This window comes from Triturus cristatus, chromosome 5_1 (assembly GCF_964204655.1).
Source record: "Triturus cristatus chromosome 5_1, aTriCri1.1, whole genome shotgun sequence".
NCBI lineage: Eukaryota > Metazoa > Chordata > Amphibia > Caudata > Salamandridae > Triturus > Triturus cristatus.
Genome location: NC_140587.1, coordinates 423,141,035 through 423,158,734, shown reverse-complemented (window position 1 = coordinate 423,158,734; position 17,700 = coordinate 423,141,035). Strand labels below are relative to the sequence as shown.

Below are 17,700 nucleotides of genomic sequence, written 5' to 3'. Positions count from 1 at the left end.
AAGTTTCTGCCTCGGAAAGGTTGCCGTGTCCCTTTAAGAATCAGTTACAAAGAAATGGAGGAGTATCGAAGGGGCGTGGTCACCAGAGGGCGTGGTCCCAACGGGGCGGGCTCAAAGCTCTGCAGACTAGAACGGTCCTTTATGGGCGGGGTTCACGGGACCAGCTCCTGAGGGGGCGGGGCCTTGGCCAGCCTGGGGCGTGGCCTAGGGCGTGGCCTGACGGGGAAGCCTCCTCGCTGCTGAAATGTGGTGGCGCTCAGAGCCCGCACTCAGACCTGGAGGAAACTTTGTGGAAGCGCTGAGGGGGGAGAGAGCCCGCGGACTCTGGAGGAGGGAAAGTCCCGCAACCAGAGCCGAGCACCGCCGCACACCCCGACCATGCCCTCGGGCGGGAGGTGTCCCCCAGGGGAGCCCCGCTGAGCCGAGGCATGGTGGAGCCACCGGCCGCCCCTGCGATTCACTGAGCGCAGGATCGAGAGGCCGCAACAGTGCCCGAGGTGTCCACTGAACAGGTCCTGGAGCTAGGTAAGTGTCTGAAGCCACTCATGGAACGCAGGAGCGGAAGGGTTAGTTAGCTCTGCATGGAATCGAGACTGGTATACTCAGAGCAGTGGCTGGCACCACTTTGTACCCGTGTGCAGCGCTGCCCCAGTGTTCACTACTCACGGAGCTTTGAGTGTTGTGGTTAAACACGCGTGATTAGAACCGCCTCTCACCTCTCTGCACTGCTGCTCCACTACTACTCACTGGAGCTTACAACAGACTGTCACCTGCATGCAGGGCTGCTCCAGTGTTACACTATTCGCTGTAGCTTACAACAGCCTATCCCCTCTCTGCACTGCTGCTTCGGTGTTACACTACTCCCCGGAGCTTGCAACAGACTGTCACTTGCGTGCAGAGCTGCTCCAGTGTTACACTGCTCTCGACAACTTTGAGTGCTGTGGTTATTGGATTAGAACAGCCTATCGCCTCTCTGCGCTGCTGCTCCAGCGCCATACTACTACTCTTTGGGGCTTAGTGTTGTGGTTACACACGCGTGTTCCAGTGTTACACAACTCACAGAAGTTTAGAATGTTGAGATTACACGCGCGGGTCCCTAAAACAACCTGCCACGTGCGTGCAGTGTTTTTCCAGTGTTACCGACACTAGAACCTGGAACCCTGCTGGATATCACACTCAGCTACCCCCGACACCACTGTGTGCACGCTGCTCGTGTTACACTACCCATACCAGCTTAATCTGCTGCTGATGTCACGCGTGTGCGCCTAGCGCAACTGGTCCCTTATGTGCAGTGCTTCCTCCAGAGTCAGCGCCGCACTATACGCGGACTGCTACGGGTCGCACAGTCACATCTTGTCGCCTATGTGCAGTGCTGTTTGAGAGTTTCAGTGTTAAACTGCCGGCTGTCACATGGGAGCGGTGTCCTCATTGGCTCGTCGCCTGTGTGCAGAGGAAGTCACACTGTGAACAGGATAGTAGAACCTGTCCCTTGTGTGGAGTGATTCTCCGAGAGTAGGTGTCACAGTGCACACACAGGCCTGCGCCGCTGGGGTGGCACGGCTTGCCGCTTTTGTGCAGGGCTTTACAGATTCAATGGACGCTGGGCACTTGCTCTGCTGGAATCACACACGGTCGTGTCTGCAATGACTTATCGCCTATGTGCACATGCAGTTCAGTGATTTAATGGTGCACAATGCACAGGAGTCTATACTTCAGGGGCCACGCCTTCTTCCCTCGCTTATGTATATGTCTGGTGTTACACGGTGCACTGGGTCACGGCCGTGGTTTGGCACGCGTGTGAAGCGCGTCTTCAGAGTAAGGGTCCCACAGCGCACACGAGCGTACACTGCTAAACTCACATACACGCCTGCTCCTTCGCCTAACCGCCTATCTGCTGTGGTGAGTCAGGCCCGGTGCACAGGTGAGCTCGCAGGCTGGGGCCACACACAGACCTCCTCCGGTGCCTCGACAGGTTTCACCGAAGCCAGTGTTACACTGTGCACGGGATCGGCCACGGGTGGGGTCACACACGGGACACTATGGATAGCATGTAGCGCCCTTTCAGAGATTCTCGGCTAAATTGTGTCCAGGAATGCTGAGGTCATATAGCGGTCTCTGCCACTACTCATCGCTTCTTAGTGCCCCGGCGATGTGTATGGTTACTCGCTGCACTGCACCCATGTCTGCCATGGTTGCCTGCGCTGAAAGCAGTGCCTCCCAGGGTCAGTCATCCTGTGAACAGGACAGACGGCGACACCTGTGCCCCACCTGCAAAGAGCCCTGCCACAGCTGCACGCCTGTAACTCTCCTGTAGCCGTGCAGCGCCTTGACCCCCACCGTCTCCCTGGGAGGAAGTGGCGCTTCAGAGACAAGGCCCTGTCCGGGCTGGGATCCCATTGGCCAGTGGCGCCTCCACTGCCATGGGAACTCGGTGCCAGGCACAGGCAGCGCCCGGTGCCATAAAGTTATCCGTAGGACAGTGCCTGCCGTAATTAGGTAGAGAGAAATACGACATGAGACCGGGGATGAAAACCCACACACGGGGCGATGAGGGCATCGAAAATCAGTGACACGCAGAAGGACAAGGGGTTAGGAAGAATCGGGGATAAAAGTAAGTGGCATGCAGAGAAGCGAGAGGGACAGGGGAAACCAGTGCCACACAGGGGTGAGGGGAATGGAAATCAGTGCAACACAGAGGGGTGATCAGTGACATACAGCGGTCCAAGGGGGAAGGTAAAACCAGTGAGATGCAGAGAGGCGAGGGGGACAGGAACAACCAGGACATGGAGAGGTGCACGGAAAATCAGTGACATACAGACAGTCGAGTGGGCAGGAAAAGTCGGTGATACCCAGACGGCGACGGGAACTCCCCGAATGCCAAATCAGTGACATGCAGAAAAGGCGAGTGGGGCTGGTATAATAAGTGACGTATGGTATTGCTAGGGAAAAACAAGATCGTTGAGAGTACGTTGGCACACCTGGAGACCCCGAGTGACTGCCCCTCCTTGTGGTCTGGAACCACACACGGCTCTCGGGGCTCACTAGAACCGGTTACGCACGCGCAAGTGCTGCGCTTAGAGCGTGCCATAGTTTCAGCCCGCAGAAAATACATGCATTATGTGATGTCACGTCTGAAACGCCTCTCACATTCCGTGTCAGCAACATCTTCAGTGACAGTACGTTTCTGCCCTTCTCGTGACAGGTCCGCCCACCCTTCCCGCCCCCTCCTCAACACAGGGGTCGGGCCCCTTATGGAAGAGTAATTCGCAGGTTGTTTAATCCCTTCGTAGTTAAAAAAAAAACACACCACACCAACACATGCCCGTGTGGTGTCCGCCATATGGGGCCTGGGTTGGCAGATAAAGTGAACACGCTGCGGCCTGCTACAGGTAACCACGAGATGTGGTCTCGGCGCTATCCCAGCATTCTACCAGGCTGCTTGCTTTTAAGCGCTATGCCTCTAGAGCAAGAGGCTAATTTATGCCTTCTTACCCTAGCGCAATCCAGGCAGCCTAGTAGGCATGCTGTTAGGCGCTATGCTTGCACAACCCAAGCGTGTTCCCAAGTACTATGCATGTTTTCCCCGAGGTTCACTAATGACTACAACGCCGTAGCCTTAGGCGCTGTACCTGCGCGCCATGAAGGTTAGTTTTGGTTGCGTTGTTAACAGAGATATATTTGTATGCAAGCAGCCCACGAGGCTTGCTTTTGGGCGTTATATCCACAGCCCACGCGGCGTGCTTTCGGCGCTACGTCCAAGCCCCCCCCCCCCCCCCCCCCACCCCCTTTAGACTTGTTGTTCGGCGCTGTGCCTGCAGACTTAGGTACTTGTTTTGGGCGCTAACCCTACAGTGCATGAAGCTTGTTTGCGCAGCTTTTCCCGTAGAACATAAAGCGTGTTGTTGAGGTAGACCAGACCTGCACCCGTCGGAAGCTTCTTTAGGGTCGGACTTAACGTGTTTTGCTCTTAAGTACGCCTTCTGCACTGCAGCACACCAAAAATGTGTCGCTGGGCACTGTTCTTGCCGCTTCTAAGGCATTTCCAGGTGTCCGCAACAGTGGCGTCTTTTTTGTAGACTCCTAGCAGCGGCCGGAGTTTGTTCTTGGGCGCTATGCCTGCGGTTCCGGCGGCTTGGGCGCTGTCCCTCAAGTCCCTGCATGCCTCTGGCTAACTTCTGCTGCACGACACGTTCAACTGACATCCGGGCTGAAGTGCAAAACAACTACCCATAATGAGCAAAATGAAATAAGACAAAGTTTCCGCCTCCTGTACTTTTGAAAGTACAGCGCCTCACATCGGAAGCACGCCATTTCTGAGCGCTGCATGTTTGTGTAACCGAGGCCACGGGAAGTTAAGCGCGCTGCCCACGATCACTCAGTGTGGAGAAGCCTGCCTCTTCTGGCCCCACATGACATTTTGATGGAGCAGACCACCTACCTCTCCGTGTGGCCGCGAATGCCCGCCAAGAAGGGCAGGGAAGGGAAATTCCATTGCGGGGAAGTGGAGAGAAACACGCGTCAAACTGCTCTGAAAACCTGTAAATTAAAATGGATCCTCTACGGTCGGAGAGGGGGTGTCCTCTCACCAAGAACGCAAAGGGGGAACGGGCAGAGCTGTATGTTCTCAATTTACTTTGTTAAATACACTACTTTAGTTGCAATAAACACCCGATTCAAATATGTGGCAATTGGAATTTGTCTCAAATAGATAAGTCCTTTCACCCCAAGCCTGCGGAGTTCTGCCTTCGCCCAGATCCTGCCCCTGTGGCCCACAACCACATTCAACGACTAAAACTGCGGCGAGTGGATGCAGTGGAACAAGAACATTTCTTGTAGCGCTTACAATACACGGGAGGCGTGTATCACTGGATGCACCAGCTCTACTTTCGCCAGTCGACGCCCTTGCCTCGGGGTTGGGAGACGGCTAGTCTGCCCAGAGGCCCCGCATCACTTCTGAGCGCCCGTGTGGCAAGGAAGTTACACTGTTACAAAAATGAATCGATTAAAAGTGCCACAAGCCTCTATTCTGGTGCCACTGAATCTGACCTCAGTCGAGTGCTTTGAATTTCAGACTTGCGCCGCGGCGCTACTTTAGTGTCTGAATAAACATGACCGCAGCTCACTCAGTATGAAGGGAGGGTGTCGTCTGTAAAACTAGGGCATCAAGGGAAAGAGATTGTTTTTAATTCGTGCATTCTAGAGACGGTGTGTTTATGTTTGGGGGCAGTTTGCAGTCGCGGGGATGCGTGTGAGATGGGGACGCTTTGAATCAGACTGAGCAACAAAACAAGAACAAAAATATAACTTTGAAACAGACCGTCCAGGCTGGACCCCGATCGAATTCCAAAGCGAGGCGGGTTGTAGATGTGTGCCCGAGGGTACATGCAGCGCACAGAATTGTGAATTTAACCTGCGATGTGGGGAGCGACAGGACCGTATGTCGGGTTTAAGTTGTACAACTTTCAAGTGAAGCCAAATATGCAACGGGAAAATGCGATTTGTCGTCTTCTAAAAGATAAGACAGTTTAAGGCGGCGGTATCTGAATGTGAGCAAACTACAGCTGCATACGAGAATGGCTAGTGTTGCAGTTCATTTATGGGTTTTGCCCAAAAAAGCGCATTTTATATTTATTCTGAATTATAATCTGTGTATTTCATGTCAGCTGTTTGTGTATTTTAGTTTGTGTATTTCTAGTTTATTTTCCGAGGTTTATTTTGTTAGTCGTGCCTTTTAATGAATGTGTATTTTCATTTGTACGGTTTAAAAGTCTGTCTAATTATGTTTGTGCGTTGTGTTTATTTGTGCATTAGACATTTTGTATTATGATTTGTGTATATTAGCTTGTCTATTCGGACGTTTCAGTTGATGTATTTGTACACTTGAATATGCATTTTTGTATTTTGCTTTTGCGTTTTGTGTATTTTAATTTGTCTGTTCACGCACCTCATTGTATCTTGGTTGTCTGTGAAAATCGGCTGTACATACTGCATGACTGAATTGTTGTTTGTGTGCGCGCTACCTGCTGGCTGCATGTTCGTTTACTTTTGGTGCGCGGTCGTTTGTCAATTTTACTTACAACAGCAAGTGAGGCCTTTTGTTCCAATATTCATCCTAAAGAACACCTTCTACCATACAGACCATTAGAGAGGCGTCTCGATTGCTCGGTTTCTTGTTTAATTAGAAAATGCCTTTTCTCCTGGATATCTTCAAACCCCCCTCGCCCCCACACCCCCGTGAGAGCGATTAGTGTGGGAATGTTTACTAGGAGAGTGAGGTTAGTGCCTCGGTCGAGTGGTCTGAGTGAAACTCTTGACTGTCCCCTACTCTCACTACCCCCACGCCTCCTCTCCCGGGAAGAGGGGGCACATACCTGAGGGTTGAGGGCCGCGGCGAGCAGGGAGTCCGGGAGGCCCCCGCCCATATCTGCACACAACATACACTGCACGAAGTCACGTCGTCGTAACTTCCTCTGCTTGAGGTGGGCGGCCCAGAGACTTTATCAGCAGTATTTACCGTCACCATTACAACTACTGTGTGCGCAGCCTTGATTCTGGCAACCATTTGCTACTCTGCCGCGACTGTATTCATTTAAAATAAATCTATCTGTACACAAACACTACATACTCACGAATATACATGCATGTGATATATGCAGATGCCCAGAGTGCACAGTACTGTTTATTACCATTACTGAGTGCGGCGAGGGACACGGGGAGTTTCCGGGGAGGCCTTGTCTGTTCCTCAACGCCGTGTAAATAGCGTATTCCTCTTTAAGGAAGTGCACGCCGGGTTTGTGCCAGGGTGATTTTGAGCACTAGGGGTTAAATTACACGAATGAAATGAAATATCTCATTAAATGGGCCTCTTACAAGACGGTTAGTTAGAATATGCCGTGCTAACACCATTCAATTCGCAATTGCACTAATACCCTTGTACATATAGTTGTTAGCAGATGTCATCAGTAACATTTAATTGGCTCACAGTTATTTGCATGGCATGTCACATGTATAGCACACGTAAAGCACTTCAGTATGTGCTCAGATAGGAAGCACGTTTCAGTCCAGTCCGGTTAGTACCTCTCACGGTGGCCCCGTGATCTTGCAGCAGCTTCTCCTCAGCCCATGCATAGGATATGTAGGCTACAGAAGTGGCAGTATACGCATAGCCGCCTGTGTACATTCCTGCAGGTGAAGGTGATGTGCTTAACTTGCACCATCACACTGTTCTGTGGAACTTCACCAACAACTTTCAAAATGTATTGAACTAATGTAACCGCTTGCAAAATTCGCAGAGGGCCCGGTGATGATCTTTAACCCTGTATAATCCTACAGTTTACGTCACGTTTTTAACCCCCGTGCGATCCTGAAAGAGGATGTAACGGTGCACTTAGTCCAATGAAGAAGCTGCAGGAGGGTATGGTGATGTGTTTATGGCCTGTACTATTTAGATGGAGAATGCAGTGATGTGCTTAACTCCATGTAAATCCTACGGGATGGTATACTAAATCCCCTGTATAATCCTGTGGGCGGTGGCAAAATGCATAATAACCCACTGTACTATTCTGTAGGAGGTTGTAGTGAAGTGCGTTATAACCATCTGTAGTATCCCCAGGAGGGCATGGTGATGTCCTTAACCACTGTTCAATCCCGTAGGAGGGTGTGATGCTGTAGTTTTCTCATGCAGAGACTGTAAGAGGATGCACCTAACCCCTTTCACAATCCTGTTAATGTTTGGGGTAACATGCTAAACTCATGTGCAACCTGGTGATGTGCTTGACCGACTGTCCACGTGAACTGGGTACACGTGGACACCTGTACACAGTGGATGCATGCGGATGGGGCCGGTTCAACGACAGACAGAAGGGTACAGTTTAATGTGCTATGCTTGTGCAGAACTTCAAGTCCTCACCCACCCTCTCGGTAGAGGACCCCTCTCCCGCCCCCCTCTGGACAGATGCTGCCGCCCCACTCCATCTGGAAGTGATCTGGACGTAAAGTGCCAAAGCCCGGGGAGCTGGGAAGTGTTACTTTTCCCCCCTTCAGAAATCCTGATAAATGAGATGTTGTTGAAGGAAAGAAAATAAGCACTGGGGCTGAGAAGGGACGAGCCTACTCTCCACCTCCCCTGAAGATGATCCCTCGACGCCTAATGAGTCTCCTAAGTGTTACAAATCACGACACACCTCCATGGAGGTGGTGGGGGCCGAGGCCTTGAGGCCACGGTATCCACGAAACTCCAATGGGCCGCTATCAACTAGAGTCTGGGCACACTGTGTTCGGTGCGTCGCAGTTATAATCACGTGTTTTTACTGCAAGAGATGCTTCCTCAAACCCACCGCCACGAAGTTCTGGCTTCACCGCCCAAGCTGTTCACACTCGCTCCGCGGCGACCTCGGCTCCGCACGTAGAGTGCGCATGCGTACGCACTTCACGCTGAGGCACGCAGTCACGCACATACGTACGCACGCACTGCCTGCTGGGGGTCAGTCAGACTTAGTCTGAAGTAAAGCTGGGGAGCTTGATGTGTTCCGTGTAAAAAGAGGCAGGAGTGTGAAAATATTGCACACGGCGCTAATTGCTTTTTTAAACCGCTCTGTTGTCTTTAACGTAACATTTGATTAACTCCATCCGTGGTGTGCCACCATATACTGATAAAAAACACCGTTAAGATCGGTTAAGTCATAATGGGTATTTCGCGTTTTTGGAGGCTTGAGCAGTATTTGTAATTGGTGTTTTTCACACAGACAGTTGTGTGTTGTGGTCGGTCGCGCGATCCCTTGCGTTGGGTGTCCAGTCGGGTTTTAGGGGCTGGTGACTGTACCTACAGGGTTCCTAGAGACTGAGTTGGACAGTGGCTAGTTTGGTCTCTGTAGAGTATGTGGCTGTGACGTTCTCCGGGGTACAGGGTAAGAGGTAGGAATTAGATTAACCATGCTACGAATTCTATAGAGTTAGTAGAGCCTATGATTTGTAAATAGATCCAAAATCAGTGCTTAGCACAAAAGGCAAGCACAGTGTCTGGAACGCTCTGCAGAAGGCAGGGTGTCAGTGGGTGAATCTGCAGAACTTATCTGAATATAATGATTAGTGGTTGCAAGAATGGATTTCATGAATGACTATCAGGAGTGACTCCCGAGTGAATGCTCAGAATGCCAGGACTGAATGCCACTAGTGATTTCAACGAATAACTGTTCTAGTAAGACCTTGTGTGAGTGGAACCCGGAAAAAAAGGCTCCTCTAAAGTTATTTCTTCATATTCTCACAACGAAATGACGCTCTACTCTTTAAGGACACATGACGAACAACTGCCCTCACCTCTTAACCAATTAAATATTAGTAGCTGCGCATCTCATGCTTCTTACCCTGAACACATTCCTTACTTACACGAGTGACTGCCCACTTCTCCCCTTTGGATTGATTCCTCTACTAATATCACACGCGTGACTCTCTGCCCCGCTTCTTTCCTTGAGATGAGTGACTTCCCCCCCAATCCCCCTCTTGGGGTTGATTCTTGTTCTAATACATCCTGAGTCCTGACTGACTCTCTGTCCCTCTTCTCTCACTGAGAGTGCTCCTTGTTCTAATGCTACGTGAGTAACTGCCCTGCTTCTCCCCTTGGGATTGATTCCTGCTCTGATGCCACATAAGTGACTGTCTGCCCTTCCTCTCCCCTTCGGATTGTTTCCTGCTCTGATGCCAAATGAGTGATTGTCTGCCCTTCTTCTCCCCTTCGGATTGATTCCTGCTCCAATGGCACATGAGTGACTGTCTGACCCTCTTCTTTCCATAGGATTCCTGCCCATGGTCGGTGTGGAGCACAGCAGTCCCAGAAGAGAAGCACAGCCTCTTGTGATTACGTCCGCCTGGAAAGGGAAGATGGGGAGTAAAGCACTACCTGCCCCTATTCCCCTACACCCATCGCTGCAGCTCACCAACTACTCCTTCCTGCAAGCTGTTAACACTTTTCCTGCCGCGGTGGATCAGCTGCAGGGTCTGTATGGATTGAGTGCGGTGCAGACCATGCACATGAACCACTGGACCCTGGGCTATCCCAGCTTGCATGGCATCAGCAGCTCAACCATCACTGAGATGGCGGCTGCGCAAGGCCTGCTGGACGCCCGCTTCTCTTTCCCCGGGCTACCCTTTGCTGCTGCCCATCTTTTCCACCCCAAACAAGGCAGCCTTGCTCGAGGACTGCCCACCCTGCACCGCAAGGACAGACCACGCTTTGACTTTGCCAACCTGGCTCTTGCTGCCACTCAGGAGGACCCACCCAAGCTCGGGGATCTGGCGAAACTGAGTCCAGGACTAGGGGCCACTCTGGGCTCTGAGATCAGTAAGCTGTCCCCTGACAGGAAGCCCTCGCGGGGCCGGCTGCCCTCCAAGACCAAGAAGGAGTTCATCTGCAAGTTCTGTGGCAGACATTTCACTAAGTCTTACAACCTCCTTATCCACGAGAGGACCCACACCGACGAGAGGCCCTATACCTGTGACATCTGCCACAAGGCCTTCCGGAGGCAGGACCACCTGCGAGACCACAGGTGAGAGGACTGGAGAACTCTTCTAGAGGTCAAGAGATGAGGGAAGGGAGGAGCCAACTGGTAGGCTACTGGGCAGGGAGGAGGACAAGCGGAACCAGTTCTAAAGTCACAGATGGTTTGGTAGGTGATACCCCTTGAGGGACAGTAGAACAACGGAATGATGGGAGAAACCAGCCATTGGGCAACAGGTAAAGGGATTGGTGGAGAAAACCCAGTTTAGGGACTACAAATCAGGAAAAGGGTCAGGATGACCCCTCTTAGTGGGGAGATGTGACTTATAAAGCCAAAATAAATGGCAAAATAGTGCAGTGGAAACCACTTTAGGGGTTCACGGGTGATGGGAAGGGCTAGATTCTCCACATCACAAATGGGGCTCAGGGAATACGTGAACAAGTGATGGGCCACAAGTGATGATGTCTGCAAACATGATTAGTGGAGACACTACAGGTGCTAAGATAGGATAGGAGACACCACATGATTGGTAGCGGGGGAGGGGGAGTTACAGAACGCACATGAGTGGATAATGGACCCAAAGGTGTCAGTCAGGCATGCAGCACATCCCGGAGGAACCATGGGTAGTGAAATAGTACCAGGCAGTACCCGATGGAACAGCACCAATAGAAACTCAAACCTCCACACCAGCAGCAAACAGTGCCAAATATCATATCACTTAGTAAAACGATATGCCCTTGATAACATATTGCTGGAGCAGAAGAGGCACTTAAGGATATGTTGGTCTGAGACCCCCCTTAGAGAAACCTGAGCGAGAGAAGGCAACAATGCAGAATCAAACTGAATTAGAGAAACACTTATTAAAAAAAGAGATCGGTGGAGCAGTACATATCTAACATGGCAAGAGGGACATCGAGTAGAACAAACACTAGTTAAAAGGTGCACACCACACTTGGTATACCACACTAACTTATGTTTATTGGGACCCAGAAAACTGACCATCTTTTCTATCGCAATAGCAAGTAATATTATTAAATCAGGCTGTAACAGGTTAAAAAAAGAGTACTGAAAATGATTTTCCAGACATTAAACCGTTTGAAAAACGTTTTATTCTGTTGAAAACCGTTTACAGCTTACATATATGTACGTTTAAAGTAGTTCACCAGTGCTGCCGAAGCCTTTTTTGTCATTCGTGCTGAACTAAGCATTCAGGTCTCCAACATTTGTTCTAAAACTACAAGGATAACAGAACATTAATATTTTGCTGTCATATTTTTGCAGGTAGCAAACAAACAGGTGTGCTGTTGAGAATCGCTTCACCCTATTTTACTCCTACGTGCACTTGCGATAGCCGTATCCTACACCAAGCCCTTCTTGCAGAAAAACGAGACGTAGTAGCGTAATCTTTCCTCCTCTTTCATCCTTTGTCTCCTAGGACCATGTTATCAACGGACCCGGAAGCGCAACAGGTGCCCCATTTTTAGCACTTCCAGGTCACGCTGTGTGGCCTCCTCTATAACATACCATGTAGAGTTAATGGCCTTGCGATGCAAAGTGAGTGCGCGCATTTGCAGAGATGTGTGCCCGCACGCAAATAAGGAAATGCTTATGCGCCTGGTAGGTGCGTTGGCATTGCTCAGGCAGGAGTTTTTTCTGCACCATTGGAAGGTTCCCCCGTGAGCCTGCGGTGCTCCTCCTGGGTGGGCGGGAGTCCCGGGGTCTCTCCAAAGGAGGACTGCAGCGGGCGCAGTGCTCGCAAACAGACGGGGAATCCTCTGCAGAGGTACACCGCACCCTGGCCGGGGGTGGGGGACAGGCGCCAATTGATGTCGTGTTTGACAGCACCTACCCTTTTGTGTGGCTACTGACCCTCCTCAGGGGAAGAAACGCAGAGCAGAAGGCCAATTGTTTTTGTGTGTTGTGCACTCCGCAGCACATCTAACTCAGAGGTAGGCCATGCGCATCAGGGAACGGCGTACCTGGAATTCGCTGGTGCGTCTAGAGAGTGTGCGCACAGGTCCCAACTGGAGCAGCAAGCCCTGCCTAGGAATTCGACTTGGGGTATATGCCACCGGGCACATTGCGTTTTAAGGGCCCCCAAACAGCGACTCATCCTTTTTTTTTTAAACTAGAAGCCTGCCATAATGGTGTTTGCACGGTAATCTGTAATAAAATATACTAATGCAGAACATCAGAGTCGGAAACAAGGCGTTAGAAGGCTCCAATAAGGAAATACTTTATATTTGTTTCGACTTTGAGAAGCAGGTTTTTATGGCTGCAAAATTATGCAGTAGCTGTATTGTGTTATTTGTAAACTATAAGCTGTGGCTATTTTACCATTACCTAGTTGTAGCGTTAACACAGGCGAACACTACCTATTCAACTTTGTAAGAGAAAACAGGGAAACACCATAGAGTTGACAGAGACACACACACACAGGAAAACAGTGAAACATCATCAGAATGGTAGAGAGAGGCACCAAAGAAAACAGGCCATACACCCTTAGAGAGATTGTACAGAAAGACAAACACCCAGGCGAGTCATAGAGGATGCAGAAATACACCACGGGGATGGTAGAGAGAGACGCTACGGAAAACAGAGGTACACCATAGGAACAGAAGACAAAGAGGGACCCCAGGAAAACATAGAAACCATCTTACGAAATTGTAAATATAGACTCCTAAGAAAAAGGAGAAACGAAAAAAGAAATTGTGATCACAGAACGACGGTAGGAATAGAAGAGAGATTCCGAGCGAGAACTTTATCAGAGAAAATAGAACAAGAGAAAAATACAGGGAACATGGGAGTAAAGGTAGACTGTAGACAGAGGGAGAGCATAATAGAGACACCTAGAAAGTCAGAGAAACCGCAAAGAAACACCTGTTAACTTTAGTAAATTCAGCTTTGATCATTTAAACGGCCAGTACCAATTCCTTTTTCTACTTAAAACATATCATATTAGACAGTGACCAAGTATTGGCTAACAAAATAACCAAATCTTAAGTAAAATAATTTTTGGCAGAAGTGTCATAAAGAAAGAATCGTCTTTATTGACCGTAAAGAGACACGTTGCATTGTTTGCATTTTTTAGGCAATTTATCCAGGATAATCTGCGATAAACTCATGTCACCAAAGGAGCGGATCTGGGATGCTTGAAACCGAACCGCTTCTGAATGCCGGATATATTTAATTACGGTCGTACTCTCAAAAAGCAAAGGGTAATAAGAACAACAACAATGATAGCTATTGTTAATAGCAATAACAACAACAACAATAATAATAGCTGCATTTGTTTTATTTTTATTAAAAGTATTAACATCGGCACTATTGGTAGATCATTTTTTTTTTATTTTTTTTTTTATTTCCTATGTATTAACAGTGGCGATAACCGTATTAAAGTAACTGTTATTAGTGTAACCATAATAAAGGCACAGTGGCAGTTAGCACAGCTGGTTGTCAGCAGGTGGGAAATAGCTAACTGATAGAAAAAGAACGCACTGCAGCACACGGGTGAAGCTCACACAAGCGATCAGCAGATGAAGGTGTGGTGGCGTCATGTGAAAGGATGCCGCCGCAGCATGGGAAGAGCCCCCCAGTCTACCATATCTCACAGATATGCATTGGCCTTGAGCGGAATGGCCGTGGGGCCCAGCGCATTATTTGCGTTCTGTGACAATTCAAGGCTGCTGTATCCCGGCTTTCGTACATGCAGTGTGTTCGAGTCTAGAATCGTGGTTCTTTCGCACCTCGTCAGATCTCGGGGCGCGCCTCGGTTTCATGCGGGGCTCGTGCCAAGAGACCCGGGGCTCGAGGCAGCGCACGTGGGCTCGCTGACCCGCCCTCAGGATCCCGGGGTTTCAGAGACCATTCTGTTGCAGTGTCAGCCACGCCACTCGCCGCGACAGCTTGCAGCCGACTGTATTTGGCCTTCCATATTATAACCACGGTGTCCTTGTCAGTAGGACCTTGGGCGCGTTCAGGCTGGTGCGCAAAACGGGGCGTTCAATGGGAAGGTGCTCTAAAGCAGCTCTGATTTTGTGCTCCAAGTCCAAGTCAACGCACAGAGTATGCTGCGTTGAACGCAGGCATATAATTACACGATACCGCTCACACACAAGGAGGTGATATCGAAAGCTGCAGACGTGTAAATTAATTAAATGTTTTCAATAATGAGCCGCGAAGAGGGTGGTGTTTGCCCTAGGCCTAGAAGGATACATATTGTGCCACAAAATGGGTGCAAAAAGTTAACAAAATCTCCAGAAGCGTAACCGGAGAGCCTGGTCTAGCTTGTGTGTGTGTTTTTTCGTGTTGCTCCTGCTGAGTCCTGCTCTCTTTTAACCCACAGATACATCCATTCCAAGGAGAAGCCGTTCAAATGCCAGGAGTGCGGGAAGGGCTTCTGCCAGTCGAGGACCCTGGCGGTGCACAAAACTCTGCACATGCAGGTGAGGGCCATCGCCGCGCGCCGCTGCACGCGCTCAGGCCGCGCCTAGCCGCCATTGCACTAGCAAGAGACCATAAAACGCGCATATGTCCTCACGTGTGCGCCTTAGAAAGGCATGTATACCCATGAAACTTTAAGAAACGTATCACACATGCCCACATTTGGAAAAAGCTAAGAAGGAGATTCAAAGAAAGAATTTTTTTTTAATTAAGAACAAGCTAACACAACACCATGTTTTGCTTTAGAAATGTATAATCTATCTCCTAAACCAGGTGTTGGCATGTATGATATGTTTATTTTATATGTATGCCTTTTTGTGTGCAAGCATGCGTGATTTATAATTTTGTAATGGTATCTGGGCAAGTGACCATATGTCACTATTTTTTGTAGAACATATATTGATATATGTAGTATTAATTTGACCTTCATCGTTATTTAAAATGCTGATATATCTATAATGATATATGATGGATGTGTGTGTGTCTATATAGATATATCTATCTATGCATGAGACAGTATGGATAATCATGTAATATGATTACATATTGCTCTTAATGTGTTCTGGTGGCATCATTCAGCCTCATGGTTGCAAATGTCAATAGAACCTAGAGATGGCAATATAGGACCATATTACATGTTACCTGTTCTGTATTTTAAAAAAAATATTAAATGTTTATTTGGGGTAGTTAATTTGAAAAAGCTGTGTTCCTCAAAGTCAGCTAACGATCGTCACTGAATGCAATTACAATGTTTAGTGTTTGTTTTTCATTAATAAATGGAAGATTAAACCTTGGCAAAAGTAATGAAGCTATGCAGTTTGAATCCTGCATTTGTACTTTTTATAAAGGGGGTATGGCAGTGTTTTTGTTCCATGGCATGTTTAAGCTTGCTTCTATAATTTGTGATATACAAATTGCTTTATGCCTTCTTTAAAAAAAAAAGCATGTTTTAGTGTTACACTTTTGTAGGGTAAGCAGTGAAATGTCGCTAATTTCTAGAAATATTTAATATTTGCTTACCTCACGGGGTGCCAGGCACCCCTGTTTTATGTTATTCAGTGTAAAGAGACTAAAACGTATTGTGAGGTAGTTTGGAAAGGATTAATCCTTTGCTTGCTTCAAATCTGACAGGAATCTCCACACAAATGCCCCACTTGTGGAAGAACCTTTAATCAGAGAAGTAATCTGAAAACTCACCTTCTTACCCATACAGACATCAAGCCCTACAGCTGTGAGCAGTGCGGCAAAGTGTTCAGGCGAAACTGCGACCTGCGGAGGCACAGTCTGACTCACAGCCCCCGGAGGGACTGCTAGCACAGCCTGGACTCTCCCTCAAGCCCAGGCTTTTTCACCAGCCTGAACTTTCCTCTGAGCCTGGACTCTGAGCAGCTCAGGATTCTGCCCCCAGTCAGGACTCTCTCCTCTGTGAAGGACTGTTCAGACAGACGAGGATGCTGTTGTTGCCAGGACTCTCTTGCTTACGCCAGCCTGAAACACTTTTTCACCCATGCCAGGTTGCCTTGCACTCAACTCTGCTACTCTTCGCAACCACGCCTAAAATACCCCTTCAATCTAAAACTATGTGTCTCAGATAGAGCCCCCCTCTTCCATTCCACTCAGCCACTAACCATTCTACTCAGCCACTAATTCCTCTCCAACCAGCTTTGTGCACGCTCTATGCCTATCCAGTCAAATGGCCTATGAGTCTAGGCCGGATGCAACACCACTTTCTCACATTATCCTTCACTGTGCCCTTCAGACTATAACTCCTCCCGCCCTTTGTATTTATCAATCCTTGCTCCCCAAAACTGCCTAGTGCACTTCCGTTACCATCTCCAAGATTGCTCCCCTGTGACCCATGGTCCGACCCCTATCCCTGACTGAGGATCCCCGCACCACCTGTGCTCAAGGACTTGAATGGACTTGGATTCGAAAGCTTAACCAAGGCCTGAGCGCCCCCCCTGTGCATATAGCGGCTCATTTTCGAGCTCTGTAAATAATGTTTTGTATTGTACTGTTTCAATTCACATTGATACAGAGATTGAGCGTCAAAATATCTTTAAGACTATATTTCTGGAATAAAATCTTTTCAAGTATCCGGTGCTTTTTGTTTTGCGTCGGTGTGTACATGAACCGTGTATGTTTGCACATGCTTCACCTGATATTAAACTGCTATTTATTCATTCGTTTCTGTTTCATGCAGCACATCAGTATGACATATTTTTTCAATAAAAAAGTATAGTTTCATTTTGTTTTTGCATTGCTCTGTAAATCTGTATGGGTGTGATAGCACGACTGACTGCAAGTTCCTGCTTGTTTAGAAGAGTATGAGCTGATATTCTGTGATTTGTTGCTTTGGATAAAGATGAAAACTCACTATAAAGAGGTGTGTTCACTGCGGTATATACATTCAGAGAGAACCAAAGAATAGAAACCCATTTCAGGGACATCACATAATAGAAACCCCATTTAGAGAAAAAACACATTTATAGAACTACAATTCAGTCGCAAGTAGAAAAAACAAAGCCCAATATAAAAATATTGAGCATACAACCTATGCATGCAGTGTCCCAAAAGTTGCATATATTATTCCATGTCGTATGTTCGTGGGCAGTAATAATCCGATGCAGTTTTAAAGACATTGTACATAGCTGTCTCAGTACTGAAGGAACCGTGGGTCATTAGTCACTGATTTGCCATCGGACCATTCGACGCAGACATCACCGCTATAAAACGATTGCACCATTGTAGTCTCACGCTGCTG

At 48.5% G+C, this 17,700-nt stretch overlaps 1 protein-coding gene across 2 annotated transcripts; it reads left to right on the top strand.

Annotated features, from left to right (window-relative positions):
• Nucleotides 1-258: 258 nt before the first annotated feature.
• On the top strand, nucleotides 259-17,183 carry OSR2 (odd-skipped related transciption factor 2). 2 transcript variants are annotated; one of them, XM_085605189.1, is made up of 4 exons: nucleotides 259-525; nucleotides 9,791-10,541; nucleotides 14,839-14,938; nucleotides 16,150-17,183. In XM_085605189.1, exons 2-4 carry the CDS (start codon nucleotides 9,802-9,804, stop codon nucleotides 16,222-16,224), a joined length of 915 nt encoding a protein of 304 aa, XP_085461315.1. In that variant the 5' UTR covers nucleotides 259-525; nucleotides 9,791-9,801; the 3' UTR covers nucleotides 16,225-17,183. The 2 variants fall into 2 exon arrangements, with proteins under 2 accessions (XP_085461315.1, XP_085461313.1); XM_085605187.1 differs by having other exon boundaries at nucleotides 272-525; nucleotides 16,068-17,183.
• The last annotated feature ends 517 nt before the right edge of the window (nucleotides 17,184-17,700 follow it).

Coding starts and splice junctions, on each gene's coding strand:
- OSR2 (XM_085605187.1), top strand. CDS start 9,802: ATGGTCGGTGTGGAGCACAGCAGTCCCAGAAGAGAAGCACAGCCTCTT. Junction 10,542..14,838: donor GACCACCTGCGAGACCACAG/GTGAGAGGACTG, acceptor TTTAACCCACAG/ATACATCCATTCCAAGGAGA. Junction 14,939..16,067: donor ACAAAACTCTGCACATGCAG/GTGAGGGCCATC, acceptor CAAATCTGACAG/GAATCTCCACACAAATGCCC.